Below are 21,150 nucleotides of genomic sequence, written 5' to 3'. Positions count from 1 at the left end.
GTGGTTAAAAAGGCATACGGGATATTTTCCTTTATTAGCCGAGGCATTGAATATAAAAGCAGGGAGGTTACGCTAGAACTGTATAAAACATTGGTTAGGCCACAGCTTGAGTACTGCGTGCAGTCTGGTCACCACATTACAGGAAAGATGTGATTGCACTAGAGAGGGTACAGAGGAGATTTACAAGGGTGTTGCCAGGACTGGAGAATTTTAGCTATGAGGAAAGATTGGACAGGCTGGGGTTGTTTTCCTTGGAACAGAGGAGGCTGAGGGGAGATTTAATTGAGGTGTATAAAATTATGAGGGGCCTGGATAGAGTGGATAGGGAGGACCTATTTCCCTTAGCAGAGGGGTCAGTGACCAGGGGGCATAGATTTAAAGTGATTGGTAGAAGGATTAGACGGGAGCTGAGGAGAATTTCTTTCACCCAGAGGGTGGTGGGGGTCTGGAACTCACGGCCTGAGAGGGTGGTAGAGACAGAAACCCTCAACTCATTTAAAAAGTACCTGGATGTGCACCTGAAGAGCCGTGACTTGCAGGGCTACGGACCAAGTGCTGGAAAGTGGGATTAGGATGAGTGACTCATTTGTGGCCAGCACGGACTAGATGGGCTGAATGGCCTCTTTCTGTGCCATAAATTTTCTATGTTTCTATGATTCTATATTGCATTCAATTTGTAGCAGAGAGGCAGCTAATTTATAAAATGCTCGGTGTGTTTGACAGAAAGATTTGGGATTTGTGTCTCGGTCACTCGGGTGTGTGGGTTTAGCAGTTTGAGAGACTCACTCATCTCAGTAAGCTTAATGTCAATCATAGGGATATAGGAACAGGAGGAGGCTATTCAGCCCCTCGAGCCTGTTCCACCAATCGTTTCTGTATGGAAAATTAACGCGCAGTGCGATAGTTCGGAGTCTGGACGATAACCATTGTCTGGTGGCACAGCCCATGGGAAAGCTGGGAGAGAATGGCACAGAACCAGATCCATTCTCCATCCATTAATTTAAATTGAAGGGAAATCAGGCAGTTCTGATGGGGGCTTGGCATCCTCTCAGACTCGCTCAATGCCAGGCAGTAAAGCAGAAAATTGACCCCATCAACTTTTGTACAGGGACAACCCACCCCTACTGCGGATATCTACCAGAAACGTCTGCAGCCCAGACGTGGTTACTGATAAACGCAGCCTCACTCTCCTCACATGCAGACCCACAGACCTGCTGGTGTAGTTAATGCTTTTCCTAACCAGTCAGATGCTTCTCTCCCATGTTGTGTTGAAGCAAGCGGTGGTGGAGTGGGTGATGCAAACACTACACTTGGATCCAGTCCATGCCTGCTGGCAATAGTCGGACAGGAAATCTCCAAACCCTCACCACAACTCCAAACCCTCACCAAATCTCCAAACCCTCACCACAACTCCAAACCCTCACCAAATCTCCAAACCCTCACCAAATCTCCAAACCCTCACCAAATCTCCAAACCTTCACCAAATCTCCAAACCTTCACCAAATTCTTCAAACCCTCACCAAATCTCCAAACCTTCACCAAATCTCCAAACCCTCACCAAATCTCCAAACCTTCACCAAATTCTTCAAACCCTCACCAAATCTCCAAACCTTCACCAAATCTCCAAACCCTCACCAAATCTCCAAACCCTCACCAAATCTCCAAACCTTCACCACAACTCCAAACCCTCACCAAATCTCCAAACCTTCACCAAATCTCCAAACCTTCACCAAATTCTTCAAACCCTCACCAAATCTCCAAACCTTCACCAAATCTCCAAACCCTCACCAAATCTCCAAACCCTCACCAAATCTCCAAACCTTCACCACTTCTCCAATCTTCACCAAATGACCAACCTTCACCAAATCTCCAATCCAATCTCTGCTGGGGACTCTGAGAAAGGTTGATGGCGTCAGCAAAGAGTTGGAGATGAACCCAGAGAGTCGGCAATATATTGAAGGAGTCGCAAATATTTCAGGTCTCATTCTCTCTGGAGCAAGCTGAATACTTCAGTCAAATATGAGTTTTAAATACTCGTGTCAAAATCCATCGAAGCTCAATTAGCCTGCAGCTGCTCACACTTACACTCACACTCACCCTCATGTTTACACTCTGGCTACTGAGTGGGGCAGACTGTGTGGGGCTGATGGAGGAGCTGGTATCTGAGAGTGGGACAGACTGTGTGTGGGGGTGATGGAGGAGCTGGTATCTGAGAGTGGGACAGACTGTGTGTGTGGGTGATGGAGGAGCTGGTATCTGAGAGTGGGACAGACTGTGTGGGGGTGATGGAGGAGCTGGTATCTGAGAGTGGGACAGACTGTGTGTGTGGGGGTGATGGAGGAGCTGGTATCTGAGAGTGGGACAGACTGTGTGTGTGGGTGATGGAGGAGCTGGTATCTGAGAGTGGGACAGACTGTGTGTGGGGGTAATGGAGGAGCTGGTATCTGAGAGTGGGACAGACTGTGTGTGTGGGTGATGGAGGAGCTGGTATCTGAGAGTGGGACAGACTGTGTGGGGGTGATGGAGGAGCTGGTATCTGAGAGTGGGACAGACTGTGTGGGGGTGATGGAGGAGCTGGTATCTGAGAGTGGGACAGACTGTGTGTGTATCTCTTTGTTAAATGTAATTAGAAACCAGAAGACGCATCTGAGTTGTGATTGATGAAGATGGCTGAACACATTGTAATGCTTGAGATTATGAGACTAACATTAAGATCGGATTTGCACTTTCCCACGGTTTCTAGTATTTCACTGTACCGGGGAGGAGGTGGTCAGTGACTGTGGGCCCCGTGGGTGCAGCAATGGACAATCAGACTCCTCATATGGTCATCACAAGATGAGACTCGTCCATGATTGAGGCCTGTGGCTGCAACACCGAACTTCAGCAGAGACCCCTCTGTGTAGGATCATGAGGAGGGTCTTTCGGGGTGGGTTTGGGGGTTGGAGTAGTGATGTGGGGGCTCTGGGGCAATGGTGTGGGGTTAGTGCGGGATTAGTGTGAGTGTGAGGTTAGTGTTGGTGTGATGTTAGTGTGGATTTAATGTGGGTGTGAGGTTAGTGTGAGTGTGAGGTTAGTGTTGGTGTGAGGTTAGTGTGGATTTAATGTGGGTGTGAGGTTAGTGTGAGTTAGTGTGAGTGTGAGGTCAGTGTGAGGTTAGTGTGGGTGTGAGGTCAGTGTGAGGTTAGTGTGAGGTTAGTGTGAGTGTGAGGTTAGTGTGAGGTTAGTGTGAGTGTGAGGTTAGTGTGAGGTTAGTGTGAGTGTGAGGTTAGTGTGAGGTTAGTGTGAGTGTGAGGTTAGTGTGAGGTTAGTGTGAGTGTGAGGTTAGTGTGAGGTTAGTGTGGGTGTGAGGTTAGTGTGAGGTTAGTGTGAGTGTGAGGTTAGTGTGAGTTAGTGTGAGTGTGAGGTTAGTGTGAGTTAGTGTGAGTGTGAGGTTAGTGTGAGTTAGTGTGAGTGTGAGGTTAGTGTGAGGTTAGTGTGAGTGTGAGGTTAATGTGAGTTAGTGTGAGTGTGAGGTTAGTGTGAGTTAGTGTGAGTGTGAGGTTAGTGTGAGGTTAGTGTGAGTGTGAGGTTAGTGTGAGGTTAGTGTGAGTGTGAGGTTAGTGTGAGTGTGAGGTTAGTGTGAGGTTAGTGTGGGTGTGAGGTTAGTGTGAGTTAGTGTGAGTGTGAGGTTAGTGTGAGGTTAGTGTGAGTGTGAGGTTAGTGTGAGTTAGTGTGAGTGTGAGGTTAGTGTGAGTTAGTGTGAGTGTGAGGTTAGTGTGAGTTAGTGTGGGTGTGAGGTTAGTGTGAGGTTAGTGTGAGGTTAGTGTGAGTGTGAGGTTAGTGTGAGGTTAGTGTGAGTGTGAGGTTAGTGTGAGGTCAGTGTGGGTGTGAGGTTAGTGTGAGTGTGAGGTTAGTGTGGGTGTGAGGTTAGTGTGAGGTTAGTGTGAGTGTGAGGTTAGTGTGAGGTTAGTGTGAGTGTGAGGTTAGTGTGAGGTTAGTGTGGGTGTGAGGTTAGTGTGAGGTTAGTGTGAGTGTGAGGTTAGTGTGAGGTTAGTGTGGGTGTGAGGTTAGTGTGAGGTTAGTGTGAGTGTGAGGTTAGTGTGGGTGTGAGGTTAGTGTGAGGTTAGTGTGAGTGTGAGGTTAGTGTGAGTGTGAGGTTAGTGTGAGGTCAGTGTGGGTGTGAGGTTAGTGTGGGTGTGAGGTTAGTGTGAGTTAGTGTGGGTGTGAGGTTAGTGTGAGTGTGAGGTTAGTGTGAGGTTAGTGTGAGTGTGAGGTTAGTGTGAGTGTGAGGTTAGTGTGAGGTTAGTGTGAGTGTGAGGTTAGTGTGAGGTCAGTGTGGGTGTGAGGTTAGTGTGGGTGTGAGGTTAGTGTGAGTTAGTGTGAGTGTGAGGTTAGTGTGAGTTAGTGTGAGTGTGAGGTTAGTGTGAGATTAGCGTGAGGAACTGGAGAGAGATCACCTTGATTGGATGTAGAGGTGAGTGTTCTTGCAAATAATTTGCAGGAAAGTTAAATATTTAAGGATAAATCTATAGAAAAAATAATCTTTACTCGTGCAATAAAGATTTGGAGCTTGGTCGTTCGGTGTTGGTGTTGCTCAGACCCATTTTTCTAATTGAGCCAAATCTGACCCTGTCCTAACTGGAAACAGGCTGAGGGGGTCTCTCTGTTTATGTAGCATGACTTCAAAATGAACTGAAATACCATCAATCTCTCAGGTGACTGCAGAACCCCATCAGATCAGAACATTCCCTCTCGAGTGAGAGCTTGGCTCAGCTTCACACTTGGCTGTGATCTGTGACCTGAGCTTTGATTGGACTCGACAGGCAGGCTGAAACGTTCCTCTCTTGTCTGTTCATATTGATAATGTTGGACGGTCCTAATGGACGGTGTCTACAGCCCAAAACTGCCCTCAAATTTGGTAATCGAGAGAAAGAGCTCAGGACAGGTTAATGCTGGATTGGAATTGTGGTAACACAGAGAGGAGCTGAGATAGTTTGTGGTTCAGGGGTTCATGGTGTTACTCGACAACAGGCACTAAAGAATTCCACTGGGTGTCTTGTGTGGTGAGGAAAGCCTCTGAGCTGGATTAGTGCGCAGAGAGTTACAGAAAATCACAGATGATGCATCAAGTGAGTCTGAGCACTGTCTGATCTTCAGAACACTGGGGAACAGAAACTTGTTCAACAGGAATTAAACCCACAATAGAAATTAGTTTTTCAACTTGGAAAAAACATCACGGTCTCTGTAAAAACGTTTTACACCAGTTCGGTTCTTAGAAACAAGCCCATCAAACTTTAAACCTTTTACAATTAAAAAACAATCGGTAAAAGTCAGATTTTGACTTTGTGCAATGTTGTGAATCGGGTGATTGTGAGTTTGGAGGTGGAGCCGATTTGTTGTCTCCGTCTCACCCGAGGAGCTGCCTGAGAGTGATCTTCGTCCAGATTCCTACAATTCAACATCAAATCCTGTTCATTGGACAATGGTTATTAACAACACTCCGATTGGCCACTTCATTGAAATATCACAGCAATCTCTGAACTATACACAATTCTCAGGTGAAATTTAAACTTTTCATAATGATATCTGTTCTATTAGATTTAATTAATGCCGCACGTAAAGGTTTTTATTTAAATTGAGGAATCCAAGCGAAGGGGCAAGACAGAGACAACAAGAGTTAGAGTGAGAGATGGGGAGAGGGGTCTGGGGGGAGGGGATGGACCTGGGGGAGGTGGGGAGTTAGAGAGGGAGATGGGGAGGGGGGTCTGGGTGGGGGTGGGACCTGGGGGAGGGGGGAGTTAGAGAGGGAGATGGGGAGAGGGCTCTGGGTGGGGGGTGGGACCTGGGGGAGGTGGGGAGTTAGAGAGGGAGATGGGGAGAGGGCTCTGGGGGGGGAGAGGGACCTGGGGGAGGGGGGGAGTTAGAGAGGGAGATGGGGAGAGGGCTCTGGGGGGGGAGAGGGACCTGGGGGAGGGGGGGAGTTAGAGAGGGAGATGGGGAGAGGGGTCTGGGTGGGGGTGGGACCTGGGGGAGGGGGTGAGTTGGAGAGGGAGATGGGGAGAGGGGTCTGGGCAGGGATTCCTGCAGTGATGAATATTTTCTGTATAATTTCTATTCTGTTATCTGTGCTTTGCAACTGTCAGGATTTCAATTAAGAGGAATTGACTGATTGCAGTTCACTTAAACAAGTGCGGATCTTACCAAACAAGGCAGTGTCCATCCAAAACTGTGAAACATAACACAAAGCACATGGGGCGTGAAGCATTGTGTTAAAAGAGGGCAGGGAACCAATGGGTGCAAGGCTCAGGAATAGAACAAAGCAGAGATACAGGAGAAAGAGATAGAATCATGGAATTTTTCTTTTTTATTCATTCATGGGATGTGGGCGTCGCCGGCGAGGCCGGCATTTATTGCCCATCCCTAATTGCCCTTGAGAAGGTGGTGGTGAGCCGCCTTCTTGAACCGCTGCAGTCCGTGTGGTGAAGGTTCTCCCACAGTGCTGTTAGGAAGGGAGTTCCAGGATTTTGACCCAGCGACGATGAAGGAACGGCGATATATTTCCAAGTCGGGATGGTGTGTGACTTGGAGGGGAACGTGCAGGTGGTGTTGTTCCCATGTGCCTGCTGCCCTTGTCCTTCTAGGTGGTAGAGGTCGCGGGTTTGGGAGGTGCTGTCGGAGAAGCCTTGGCGAGTTGCTGCAGTGCATCCTGTGGATGGTACACACTGCAGCCACAGTGCGCCGGTGGTGAAGGGAGTGAATGTTTAGGGTGGTGGATGGGGTGCCAATCAAGCGGGCTGCTTTGTCCTGGATGGTGTCGAGCTTCTTGAGTGTTGTGGAGAACTGGACACAATACTCCAGTTGTGGCCAAACCAGTGTTTTATAAAAGGTTCATCATGACTCTCTTACTTTTGTACTCTATGCCTCTATTTATAAAGCCCAGGATCCCGTATGCTTTTTTAACCGCTTTCTTAACCTGCCCTGCCACCTTCAACGATTTGTGCACATATACCCCCAGATCTCTCTGTTCCTGTACCCCTTTTAGATGATGGACAGATACAGGAGAGAGAGATGGACAGATACAGGAGAGAGAGGGGGACAGATACAGGAGAGAGAGATGGATAGATACAAGAGAGCGAGAGAGAGATGGAAGATACAGGAGAGAAAAGGACAGATACAGGAGAGAGATGGACAGATACAGAAGAGAGAGAGATGGACAGATACAGGAGAGAGAGATGGACAGATACAGAAGAGAGAAATGGATAGATACAGGAGAGAGATGGACAGATACAGAAGAGAGAGAGATGGACAGATACAGAAGAGAGAGAGATGGATAGATACAGGAGAGAAAGATGGACAGATACAGGAGAGAGAAATGGATAGATACAGGAGAGAGATGGACAGATACAGAAGAGAGAGAGATGGATAGATACAGGAGAGAGAGAGATATGGACAGGTACAGAAGAGAGAGAGATGGACAGATACAGGAGAGAGAGAGATATATGGACAGGTACAGAAGAGAGAGATGGATAGATACAGGAAAGAGAAATGGATAGCTACAGGAGAGAGATGGACAGATACAGGAGAGAGAGATGGGCAGATACAGGAGCGAGAGATGGATAGATACAGGAGAGAGAGAGATGGACAGGTACAGGAGAGAGAGAGATGGATATATACAGGAGAGAGAGATGGACGGATACAGGAGAGAGAGAGTTGGGCAGATACAGGAGAGAGAGTTGGGCAGATACAGGAGAGAGAGAGATGGACAGATACAGGAGAGAGAGATGGGCAGATGAAGGAGTGAGAGATAGATAGATACAGGAGAGAGAGGGGGATGGGCAGATACAGGAGAGAGAGAGATGGGCAGATACAGGAGAAAGAGATGGACAGATATAGGAGAGAGAGATCAACAGATACAGGAGAGAGAGATGGATAGATACAGGAGAGAGAGATGGGCAGATACAGGAGAGAGAGAGATGGGCAGATACAGGAGAAAGAGATGGACAGATATAGGAGAGAGAGATCAACAGATACAGGAGAGAGAGATGGATATATATAGGACGGAGAGATGGACAGATACAGGAGAGAGAGAGATGGGCAGATACAGGAGAAAGAGATGGACAGATATAGGAGAGAGAGATCGACAGATACAGGAGAGAGAGAGATGGACAGATATAGGAGAGAGAGAGGGACAGATATAGGAGAGAGAGATGGGCAGATACAGGAGAAAGAGATGGACAGATACAGGAGAAAGAGATGGACAGATACAGGAGATCAGAGTTTGGTCAGTGAAGTTCAGAAGAAAGAAACAAAAGAAACTGATCATAATGAGGGATGTACTTAGCTGCAACAAAATGAAACAGACACTGATCACCTGACATACCCTTTGGACACCGAGCAAGAAAACAAGATAACACAAGAAAGAAAGGAAAGATTGAACACAAATTATTGAAGGGCAGAATGCGAGCCCTCGGTTCAGCCTGGGAAAGCAGTGAGAGGTATGAGATATGAAATGACCCTTCCAACATTACATGCAATGCTTATCACCAAAACTGTCATCGTTGTGGGTGCCCATGGGAGCCAATAGTTATGTTTCTCCAAATAGTCTCTGATCAAGAGAGGAATCAGGGCTGCTTGTTGTGCCAGATGGCCCACTGTACATCTGTAGGTGTGTGGTGTGCAGTACCTGGTTGTTTGTCCCCTCTAGGCTCCCATCCAACACTACAAGGTAGTTGGCTTTACTTTGGATGTCATGCATCCTCCAATTGTCCAAATCCCAATGAAGTGCTGTTGGTCATTTGCGTGTATTTAAAGGGCATGAAAGTTGTTATTCTGCCCCCTCCCTTCCACTCTACAACTTGACAACAAAAGTTCATCTCCATAGTAACAGCCGCCATCAGCAAGTCACACTGAAAGAAGAGAATGTTCAACATACTTGGATCTGATAAGATTGAATCAGTTTTCGGCAAATATTGGTCACAGCGAACTCCCTGGTAACCCTCTTTGCACCTGAAGAAGAAGAGGGATATATGACAGAACATAGGCATGCAGCCAACAAATTGCTTTCAATAGATGAGGCTCAGGTTAAAAACAAACAGAAACAAGTATTCATTCAGATTAGAATTTGAGCGGAGATGCCCTGCAGACCATGCAACGCCGGTTAGAAGCAGCACAGGCCATTATTGTTGGGGGTGCTGAAGTCTTTCGATGGAGTCTAGGAGCTGACTGATCTCAGGTACAGATTCAGAAGTGCCCAATCATTAGATTTTGATTCAGTTATTGAGAGTTATCTCTAGAGAGTGTCGAGGACAATGATAATGCCCATTCGTTCTGTCTTCTTTCTTAACCGCAATTTCAGGGAGACCATGTTAGGTCGAGTTTCCTCTGCTTTGTGCCTCAGGAACGGTAAGTTCCAGAAGCAGAATAAGGGCCAGAAACCCAGAGCATGGGTCTCTTGTGTTGTCTTGGGATTTCCAGGGTTATTCCCACCAAAGTGAGCAGGTGCAAGCATTCTAATCCAATGAAAATGAGGCATGAGTGAGAGAACAGGAGTGGGAGTCTGGGCTGATTTTCCCTTCTTAACCCAGGGACACAGAGACAAGTCTTGGTTCCTGCGAGCTTGTCTTTAGTACTGATTTATGTCATATGATTAATTATGACCACTTTCTGAGGGTTGCCATGCAATGGGGCATCAGCAAGCAGGAACTAATTGAAGGGACAGTGTAGAGGGAGATTTACTCTGTATCTAACCCGTGCTGTACCTGCCCTGGGAGTGTTTGAAGGGATAGTGTAGAGGGAGCTTTACTCTGCACTGAGGAGCATAACATCACATAAACAGGGTGAGGAAGAGGACACTGTGGTGAGCCTAGGTTTATACTGGACATTGGACCATCTCAAGAAAGCATCTCACACTTAACAAGTTAATATGCAATTGCTTTGTTTCTGCAAGTTATGATGAACTTCTGTTTATAAATGTGGGATCTCAGCATCGAAAGATTTAATGATTCAGTGAAAGGAGTGCATTAAATTAACCTGGATCAATATGAGGAGAGTTAGATGGCTGGATGTGAATCTAGTAAAGGAAGAGGGAAATTACAGATGAAAGGAGGAATTGTGAGATATAAACCTGGGGATTACTGTGTTGAGTCTAATTCTAACTCTCGCCTGGTGCTGTTTTATCCGCTCCTTTAAAGCTCTTTATTTTAAATGGGTTTAAAGCAGGAGACAGAGTAATATTGTTAGAACACAGATGGTGATTTCTGTAAAGGGAGAAATAAACAGGGACAGTCATTAGGGAAGGTTAGAGAGCAGAGGCATAAACAAGGAAAAGCTGAGCCCTGGGAAGAACACAAGAGAAAGACAGACGTACAAGAAGGCAGGAGAGTGACAGAGAGCGCGAGAGAGCGACAGAACAACAGAGAGTGAGAGAACGACAGAGAGTGAGAGAGAGCGACAGAACGAAAGAGAGTGAGAGAGCGACAGAGAGTGAGAGAGAGCGACAGAACAACAGAGAGTGAGAGAGAGCGACAGAACAACAGAGAGTGAGAGAGAGCGCGAGAGAGTGACAGAACGACAGAGAGTGAGAGAACGACAGAGAGTGAGAGAGAGCGACAGAACGACAGAGAGTGAGAGAGAGCGCGAGAGAGTGAGAGAACGACAGAGAGTGAGAGAACGACAGAGAGTGAGAGAGAACGACAGAGAGTGAGAGAGAGCGCGAGAGAGCGACAGAGAGTGAGAGAACGACAGAGAGTGAGAGAGAGCACTGGGAAACACCTGCACCAGAAACCGGGATTGAAGTCAGTGGAGGAACAGTCCATCTGAACTGAGAGGCTGCTGTTCACAACAGCCAGAGAGATACAAAGCCTAGTCCGCAGATTGTTGAAGTAGAATCATAGAATCGTAGAAACGTTACAGCACGGAAGGAGGCTATTCAGCCCATTGAGTCCGTGCCGGCACTATGCAAGAGCAATCCAGCTAGTCCCACTCCCCCGCCCTATCCCTGTAGCCCTGCAAATTTTATCCTTTCAATTAATTATCCAGTTCCCTTTTGAAGGCCATGATTGAATCTGCCTCCACCACCCCCTCGGGCAGTGCATTCCAGATCCTAACCACTCGCTGGGTAAAAAAGTTTTTCCTCATGTCACCTTTGGTTCTTTTGCCAATCACCTTAAATCTATGTCCTCTGGTTCTTGACCCTTCCGCCAATGGGAACAGTTTCTCTCTATCCACTCTGTCTGGACCCTTCATGATTTTGAACACCTCGATCAAATCTCCTCGCAACCGTCTCTGTTCCAAGGAGAACAACCCCAGCTTCTCCAGTCTATCCACGTAACTAAAGTCCCTCATCCCTGAAATCATTCTCATAAATCTCTTCTGCACCCTCTCTAAGGCCTTCACATCTTTCCTAAAGTGTGGTGCCCAGAACTGGACACAATTCTCCAGTTGTGGCCAAACCAGTGTTTTATAAAGGTTCATCATAACTTCCATACTTTGTACTCTATGCTTCTATTTATAAAGCCCAGGATCCTGTATGCTTTTTTAACCACTTTCTCAACCTGCCCTGCCACCTTCAATGATTTGTGCACATATACCCCCAGATCTCTCTGTTCCTGTACCCCTTTTAGAGTTGTGCCCTCTAGTTTATATTGCCTCTCCTCGTTCTTCCTACCGAAATGTATCACTTCGCATTTTTCTGCGTTAAATTTCATCTGCCATGTGTCTGCCCATTCCACCAGCCTGTCTATATCCTCTTGAAGTCTATCACTATCCTCCTCACTGTTTACTACCCTTACAAGTTTTGTGTCATCTGCAAATTTTGAAATTGTGCCCTGTACACCCAAGTCCAAGTCATTAATATATATCAAGAAAAGCAGTGGTCCCAGCACCGACCCCTGGGGAGCACCACTGTACACCTCCCTCCAGTCCGAAAAACAACCGTTCACCACTACTCTCTGTTTCCTGTCTCTTAGCCAATTCTGTATCCATGTTGCTACTGCCCCCTTTATTCCATGGGCTTCAATCTTGATGATAAGCCTACCGTGCGGCACTTTATCAAATGCCTTTTGAAAGTCCATATACACCACATCCACCGCACTGCCCTCATCGACCCTCTCTGTTACCTGTTAGAGGAAAGTGGAGAGCCTTTGATCGAGGTGTTTAAAATTATGAGGGGTTTTGATCAAGTAAATAGGGAGAAACTGTTTCCAATGGCCCAGGGTCAGTAACCAGAGGACATGGATTTAAAGTCACTGGCAAAAATTCCAGGGGGGAAACGAGGAGAAATTATTTTACGCAGCGAGTTGTTGTGATCTGGAATGCGCTGCCTGAAAGGGCGGTGGAAGCAGATTCAATAGTAACTTTCAAAAGGGAATTGGATAAATACTTAAAAAGGAAAAATTTGCAGGTTTATGTTAGAGCAATAGGGTTAGATTTCCCTTTGTTGAGTCAACCACCCAAAAAACAAAAGGCTGAGAGGTTGGAGCAGAGACGCTGAGAGGAGATTTAATGGAGGTTTTTAAAATTATGAAGAGTTTTGATGGAGTGAATAGTGAACGACTGTTTCCTCTGGTTGGGGAGTCAGTGATGATGGGCCATCAATTTAATATTATTACCGAGAGTAGGGAGAGATATCTTTATGTGGTGGGTTGTTGGGGAATGGAATCCTTGGTCACAGAGGGTGCTTAAGGTAGAGACTGTTGCATAATTTAAGAAAAAATTGGATAAATTTTTGACGGAAAGGAAGATGCAGGGCTCTGGGGAGAGAGCAGGGCAGTGAGATTTGTTTTGGATTACTCCAGCAAAGAGCCAGCACAGGCATGGTGGATCGAATGGCCTCTTTCTTTGCTGTAAACTCTTATGGTTCTATGAGTTTAGTTGGACTGTCTGCCCTGGGAGATTGAGCAAACTCAATGGAGCCACAGACTACAATAATAGAGGTGGAAATATCAAACATAGCAGGAAGGGACCCGGTGAAACGAGCACAAGGATTAAACAAACAGATCACTTTAGGCTTGCAGAGACTCGACTGTACACAAACAGAATTCAAACACCAGTTAGTGGCCAGCAGAGATAATTCTCCAATATCATATTGTCACTAAAAACAACAATTTATTTTCTTACAGGCCATGGCAGTTGGGAACTGCGAGAGGGTTTAATATTTTCCATCGAATTTATGCTCAGTTCATAAATCTGTGTAAAGTCACGTTCAATAATTCAGCACAGCATCTCAAATATCACCAAGGCCATTGTCCCATCTCAATTTTGCCTTTCATTATCGGGACCAAATTGGAAAGTTACGGTTGGCCACCTTGTCCCAAAGATTAACTAGTCACCAGGTCAAGCCTGGTGACCAAAGCCCAACCCATCCCTGTACACACAGAGCTCACAGACGCATCCCAGTACTGTAATTGGGGCCTTCATTACTGATGTGAGTCTGAGGGAGACAACCTCCTTAATGGAGTCTTGTCTCTCAGTCCCCAACAAGAGAAAGGAAAAGATTTGCATCGCAGGTCAGGAGAGGAGGGGAGAGGAGAGGGGAGGACGGGGAGGAGAGGGGAGGGTAGAAGTGGGGGAGAAGGGATGGAAGATGAGAGGGGAGGAGAGGGGCAGGGGAGGGGAGAAAGGAGGGGAATAGGGGAAGGGAGAAGGAAGGGGAGAAGGGAAGGGGGGAGGTGTTCGGAGGGGGAGGAGAAGGGGTAAGGGGAGGGGATTGAGGGGTAGGGGAGGGGGTGAGCGGGAGGGGAGGGGAGTGAGGGGGAAGAGGGAGAGGGTTAGGCGTCTGGAGCACTGTCCCTTCGAGGCACAATTCCTGGCCTAACTCTTTAAATCAAAAACTCAGCTCCTTCCTGTGGAAATTTCTATAAATTGGCAAATCTTGAGGTCAGTTGGCGTTTAATTGCTGTGATTGAGGGAGTTTGCAGATTGTCAGGTATGTGTAAATATCTCGCTGCAAGTCAGCCCACAAACTTCCCTCAGCAACAAAAATTAACCTGTGAATGACCTCCGCATAAAATGACAGTGACTGAGGAGACCGAACTGTGACAGATTCTCTCAAAACTTTTGCACACAGACAGATGGACAAAAAAAGACTGAAAATCTGAATTGAAAATTGAAAGTGAACCCTCCACACTCAAACATGTGGCAGTCCTGTCCCTCTATCGGCCGTCACTGTGATGCTGCTGCGCTTTCTAGAATTTTCTGTTTTTACTTCAGATGAATAAATGACAGGAGCAGTAAACAGGCAAAGGCCTTTGGGCCCATCACTCGCTTTCCATTCACAGACTGTGTAAAACCTGCTGTACTAGCAGCTAACATAAAAGGGAACCCAAGAATCTTTTATAAACATATAAATAGTAAAATGGTAGACAAAGGAAGGGTGGGGCCGATTAGGGACATAAAAAGATCGTCTTATGGGGGCAGAGGGTATGGCTGAGGTACTAAATGAATACTTTGCATTCGCTCTTCCCCCTCACTCCCCTCCCCTCCCGCTCACCCCCTCCCCTACCCCTCAATCCCCTCCCCTCACCCCTTCTCCTCCCCCTCCGAACACCTCCCCCCTTCCCTTCTCCCCTTCCTTCTCCCTTCCCCTATTCCCCTCCTTTCTCCCCTCCCCTGCCCCTCTCCTCCCCTCTCATCATTGGAGCAGTAAAGGAGGAGGTGGTAGCGATATTGGATTGGATAAAAATAGATAAAGAGGAGATACTTAAAAGATTGGCAGTACTCAAAGTAGAAAAGTCACCCGGTCCGGATGGGATGCATCCTACGTTACTGAGGGGAGTAAGGGTGCAAATTGCGGTGGCTTTGGCTACAATCTTCCAATCCTCCTTAGATATGGGGATGGTGCCGGAGGACTGGAGGATTGCAAATGTTACACCCCTGTTCAAAAAAGGGGAGAGAGATAAACCCGGCAACTACAGGCCAGTCAGCCTAACATCAGTGGTGGGGAAACTTTTAGAGACAATAATCCAGGACAAAATTAATTGGCGCTTGGAAAAATATGGGTTAATAAATGAAAGCCAGCATGGATTTGTTAAAGGCAAATCATGTTTGACTAACTTGATTGAGTTTTTGATGAAGTAACGGAGAGGGTTGATGAGTGTAGTGCAGTTGATGTGTATATGGACTTTCAAAAGGCGTTTGATAAAATACCACATTATAGACTTATTAGCAAAATTAAAGCCCATGGGATTAAAGGGACAGTGGCAGCATGGATACAAAATAGGTTAAGGGGACAGAAAGCAGAGAGTAGTGGTGAACGGTTGTTTTTCAGACTGGAGGGAAGTATACAGTGGTGTCCCCCAGGGGTCAGTATTAGGACCACTGCTCTTTTTGATATATATTAACGACCTGGACTTGGGTATGCAGAGTATAATTTCAAAATTTGCAGATGACACGAAACTCGGAAATGTAGTAGACAATGTGGAGGATAGTAACAGACTTCAGGAGGACAGAGACAGACTGGTGAAATGGGCAGACACATGGCAGATGAAATTTAATGCAGGGAAGTGATGCATTTCGGTAGGAAGAATGAGGAAAGACAAAATAAACTAAATGGTACAATTTTAAAGGCGGTGCAGGAATAGAGAGTCCTGGGGATGTATGTACACAAATCTTTGAAGGTGGCAGGACAAGTTGAGAAGGCTGTAAAAAATAGCATATGGGATCCTGGACTTTATTAATAGAGGCATACAGTACAAAAGCAGGGAAGTTATGCTAAACCTTTATGATGTGGAGATGCCGGTGATGGACTGGGGTTGACAATTGTAAACAATTTTACAACACCAAGTTATAGTCCAGCAATTTTATTTTAAATTCACAAGCTTTCGGAGGCTTCCTCCTTCGTCAGGTGAACGATGTGAAAATGAAAACCTCGAAATGAAATCGCATTTATAATTCACAGAACAATGCTTGGTGAGTACAGACAGTTTTTTCAACTGCCCGTTGCCAAGGCAATCAGTGTGCAGACAGACAGGTGTTACCTGCCAGGTCTCACAGAATATACAAATCACCAAAAAAAAACAACAAACAAAAAAAACAGAGATAGAGAGGTAGAAACATAGAAAAGACAGCAACTGACCCGTTATATTAAAAACAGATAACATTTGTTCACTGGTGGGGTAACGTGTAGCGTGACATGAACCCAAGATCCCGGTTGAGGCCGTCCTCATGGGTGCGGAACTTGGCTATCAATTTCTGCTCGACGATTTTGCGTTGTCGTGTGTCTCGAAGGCCGCCTTGGAGTACGCTTACCCGAAGGTCGGTGGATGAATGTCCATGACTGCTGAAGTGTTCCCCGACTGGGAGGGAACCCTCCTGTCTGGCGATTGTTGCGCGGTGTCCGTTCATCCGTTGTCGCAGTGTCTGCATGGTCTCGCCAATGTACCATGCTCTGGGGCATCCTTTCCTGCAACGTATGAGGTAGACAACGTTGGCCGAGTCACAGGAGTATGAACCATGCACCTGGTGGGTGGTGTCCTCTCGTGTGATGGTGGTATCTGTGTCGATGATCTGGCAGGTCTTGCAGAGGTTACCGTGGCAGGGTTGTGTGGTGTCGTGGACGCTGTTCTCCTGAAAGCTGGGTAATTTGCTGCGAACGATGGTCCGTTTGAGGTTGGGTGGCTGTTTAAAGGCGAGTAGTGGAGGTGTGGGGATGGCCATAGCAAGGTGTTCGTCATCATTGATGACACGTTGAAGGCTGCGGAGATTCATCCACCGACCTTCGGGTAAGCGTACTCCAAGGCGGCCTTCGAGACACACGACAACGCAAAATCGTCGAGCAGAAATTAATAGCCAAGTTCCGCACCCATGACGACGGCCTCAACCGGGATCTTGGGTTCATGTCACGCTACACGTAACCCCACCAGCGAACAAATGTTATCTGTTTTTAATATAACGGGTCAGTTGCTGTCTTTTCTATGTTTCTACCTCTCGATCTCTGTTTTTTTTGTTTGTTGTTTTTTTTTTTGGTGATTTGTATATTCTGAGACCTGGCAGGTAACACCTGTCTGTCTGCACACTGATTGCCTTGGCAACGGGCAGTTGAAAAAACTGTCTGTTATCACCAAGCATTGTTCTGTGAATTATAAATGCGATTTCAATTTCGAGGTTTTCATTTTCACATCGTTCACCTGACGAAGGAGGAAGCCTCCGAAAGCTTGTGAATTTAAAATAAAATTGCTGGACTATAACTTGGTGTTGTAAACCTTTATGAAACACTGGATAGGCCTCAGCTGGAGTATTGTGTTCAATTCTGGGCACCGCACTTTAGGAAGGATGTCAAGGCCTTAGAGAGGGCGCAGAGGAGATTTAGTCATAGAGTCATAGAGTCATAGAGTTATACAGCACGGATAGAGGCCCTTCGGCCCATCGTGTCCGCGCCGGCCATCAGCCCTGTCTACTCTAATCCCATATTCCAGCATTTGGTCCGTAGCCTTGTATGCTATGACATTTCAAGTGCTCATCCAAATGCTTCTTGAATGTTGTGAGGGTTCCTGCCTCCACAACCCTTTCAGACAGTGAGTTCCAGACTCCAACCACCCTCTGGGTGAAAAAGTTCTTTCTAAAATCCCCTCTAAACCTCCCGCCTTTTACCTTGAATCTATGTCCCCTTGTTATAGAACCCTCAACGAAGGGAAAAAGCTCCTTAGTATCCATCCTATCTGTGCCACTCATAATTTTGTACACCTCAATCATGTCCCCCCTCAGCCTCCTCTGCTCGAAGGAAAACAAACCCAATCTTCCCAGTCTCAATTTACCAGAATGGTTCCAGGGATGAGGGACTTCAGTTATGTGGAGAGATTGGAGAAGCTGGGATTGTTCTCCTTCGAGCAGAGAAGGTTAAGGGGAGATTTGATCGAGAGGTTCAAAATAATGAACAGTTTTGATAGAGTAAATGAGGAGAAACTGTTTCCAGTGGCAGAAGAGTCGGTAACCAGAGGACACAGATTTAAGGTGATCGGCAAAAGAGCCAGAGGTGACATGAGGAAACATTTTTTTACGCAGCGAGTTGTTCTGATCTGGAATGCGCTGCCTGAAAGGGCGGTGGAAGCAGATTCAATAATAACTTTCAAAAGGGAATTGGATATATACTCGAAAGGAAAAAATTTGCAGGGCTCTGGGGAAAGAGCGGGGGAGCGGGACTGATTGGATCGCTCTTTCAAAGAGCCAGCACAGGGCCGATGGGCCAAGTGGCCTCCTTCTGTGCTGTATCATTCAATGATTCTGTGATACTATCATGACTCACTCATTCCCTCACTCACTCACTCCTCTGCTGGTGGTTATATGATGCTGCACTCTGTGCTATCACTTCTGGACCACACTCTAGTTTCTGAGCAAACTTCTGACCTCTAAACTCGACAGAAGGAAACTTTTTCAAATCAACGACTGTTTCTACACTTCCGTGTCTTGTGGGGTAGAAACATCCATCAGTTATTAAAAGGCTTTTAACATATTTTCAGCAGCAACAAAGCAAATGTATGATCCACTCATCCTGTGGTCTCTGCAGAACAAAGCCTTGCTAACCCTCTCCCTGCAGTTAATCGCGGGTTCATTCCCAAACAGCCCCTGCTCAACACAACCAAACAGTCACAGTGTTCAGGAAGCATCAAGTTTCACACAGCTTTCAATCATCTCCATTTCTATTTATTCTTACATTGCCATAGAAACTAGACGGTAAAAAGTCTGCCTCATCAGCTCTCAGTGAAAAGCACGATGAGTATCCCTTAGATCAACAAAGGCAGGCTGCCTGTCTCACTGGGACACTGCACACAGCTCACTACTGAGTGATCTCGTTCATTCATTGAATAAAATCCTCCCAACTCGTGATAAGAAACACAGAGAAAATAACTGAGGCTCTGACAAGCAATGAGTCGTTCTCCGTCAGTCGAGAACTCGAGGGAAACGATTCACAGATACTGTGCACCACAGGATGGGGTAACTTTCACTGTGGGCGAGACTGTAAAACGGGCGTAATCAGATCACCCGCCCGTTTACAGCCCCCGTTATACACCTGCCTGTTACCCGCCCACCCGTTATACACCCCGCCTGTTATACACCCGCCCGTTATACACCCGCCTGTTATACACCCGCCTGTTACACACCCGCCTGTTATACACCCACCCATTATACACCCGCCCGTTACACACCCGCCCGTTATACACCCGCCCGTTACACACCCCGCCCGTTATACACCCCACCTGTTATACACCCGCCCGTTATACACCCGCCCGTTACACACCCCGCCCGTTATACACCCCGCTTGTTATACACCCGCCCGTTATACACCCGCCCGTTATACACCCGCCCGTTATACACCCCGCTTGTTATACACCCGCCTGTTATACACCCGCCCGTTATACACCCCGCTTGTTATACACCCGCCTGTTATACACCTGCCCGTTATACACCCGCCCGTTATACACCCGCCCGTTATACACCCCGCTTGTTATACACCCCGCCCGTTATACACCCGCCCGTTATACACCCCGCTTGTTATACACCCACCTGTTATACACCCGCCTGTTATACACCCCGCTTGTTATACACCCCGCCCGTTATACACCCGCCTGTTATACACCCGCCTGTTATACACCCGCCCGTTATACACCCGCCCGTTATACACCCCGCTTGTTATACACCCGCCTGTTATACACCCGCCTGTTATACACCCCGCTTGTTATACACCCCGCCCGTTATACACCCGCCCGTTATACACCCGCCCGTTATACACCCGCCCGTTATACACCCGCCTGTTATACACCCGCCCGTTATACACCCGCCCGTTAGACACCCCGCTTGTTATACACCCGCCTGTTATACACCCCGCTTGTTATACACCCGCCTGTTATACACCCGCCTGTTATACACCCGCCTGTTATACACCCACCCGTTATACACCCGCCCGTTAGACACCCGCCCATTAGACACCTCTCCGGATTTCATTTCCATTGTGGAATGTATAACAGGGGCTAATCTGATATTGTTCAAAGTCAAAATGACCCCATGAGTGAAGACAGTGAACAGAGGGATGGTCAGGCACTGGGACAGTGTCCACACAGAGGGATGGTCAGGCACTGGGACAGTGTCCACACAGAGGGATGGTCAGGCACTGGGACAGTGTCCACACAGAGGGATGGTCACAGATTCCCTCCTCTGCCTGTATGAAACACTTCAATTTAGTTACTTCATGTGTCACAGTCATCAGGCAGTTTACATAATAACCTTCTTAGTGTATCATATGAGAGATTACAATTGTTCAATCCTTTGCTCTTTGTGTTATTCTATGTGGACTATAATCGAGCTGTGTAATGTCTGGTTGAAAGACCTGAACTAACCCAGAGCAGGATTTACCCCCAGGTTCAGTCAGTACCATCATGAGCTGGCCAAACTCTGGCCCTATCAGCAGCCACGTCAATAAACTGGACTCCCCGAGCTTGCTACTCTCCAATTACTTCATCCGACTGATTTTTCCGCGGGTATTTTGTGAGCACCTCTTTTCCTTTGTCTCTCATCCCTTTGTCACAGGGCAATCTCCAGTGCCAATTTCTGCTTCCTTTCTATCAGATTCACTGTTTCAATCCTCCTCCTGTTACAGCCATAACCTGCAAAGTGTTGGTTTGGAGCTGAATTACAAATCAGAACAAGAAGCAGAGCCACAGTCAGTTGACAGGGATTAGGGAGAAACCTGATTTACGGTTAAATTACAACCCACAATGTGAGTGCAGGCATTGCCCTTCCCAATCATCTCAGCCCCACGACATCGCTGCAGGAGTTCCTCAGGGCAGTGTCCTAGGCCCAACCATCTTCAGCTGCTTCATCAATGACCTTCCCTGCCACAACTGGAGTATTGTGTGCAGTTTTGGTCTCAGGATATACTTGCCATAGAGGGAATGCAGCGAAGGTTCACCAGACTGTCGTATGAGGAGAGATTGGGTCGACTCGGCCTGTATTCACTCGAGTTTAGAAGAATGAGAGGGGACCTCATTAAAACATATAAAATTCTGACAGGGCTGGACAGACTGGATGCAGGGAGGATGTTTCCCCTGGCTGGGGGGTCCAGAACGAGGGGTCACAGTCTCAGGATACGGGGTCGGACATTTAGAACTGAGATGAGGAGGCCAAGTCACTGAATATATTTAAGAATGAGCTGGATAGATTTCTAGACACAGAAGACATCGA

At 47.0% G+C, this 21,150-nt stretch overlaps 1 protein-coding gene across 1 annotated transcript in view; it reads right to left on the bottom strand.

Annotated features, from left to right (window-relative positions):
- LOC137303908 (pro-neuregulin-3, membrane-bound isoform-like) overlaps positions 1-21,150 on the bottom strand; it is a 578,922-nt gene that overhangs the window by 38,106 nt on the left and 519,666 nt on the right. The window contains exon 7 of the mRNA XM_067972321.1: positions 8,912-8,985. Within this exon, the coding sequence (XP_067828422.1) occupies positions 8,912-8,985 (74 nt within the window). The remainder of the gene's footprint in view (positions 1-8,911; positions 8,986-21,150) is intronic.

This window comes from Heptranchias perlo, chromosome 36 (genome assembly GCF_035084215.1).
Source record: "Heptranchias perlo isolate sHepPer1 chromosome 36, sHepPer1.hap1, whole genome shotgun sequence".
NCBI lineage: Eukaryota > Metazoa > Chordata > Chondrichthyes > Hexanchiformes > Hexanchidae > Heptranchias > Heptranchias perlo.
Note: the sequence above shows the minus strand (reverse complement) of the source record. Positions and strands in the feature narration are given on the sequence as shown.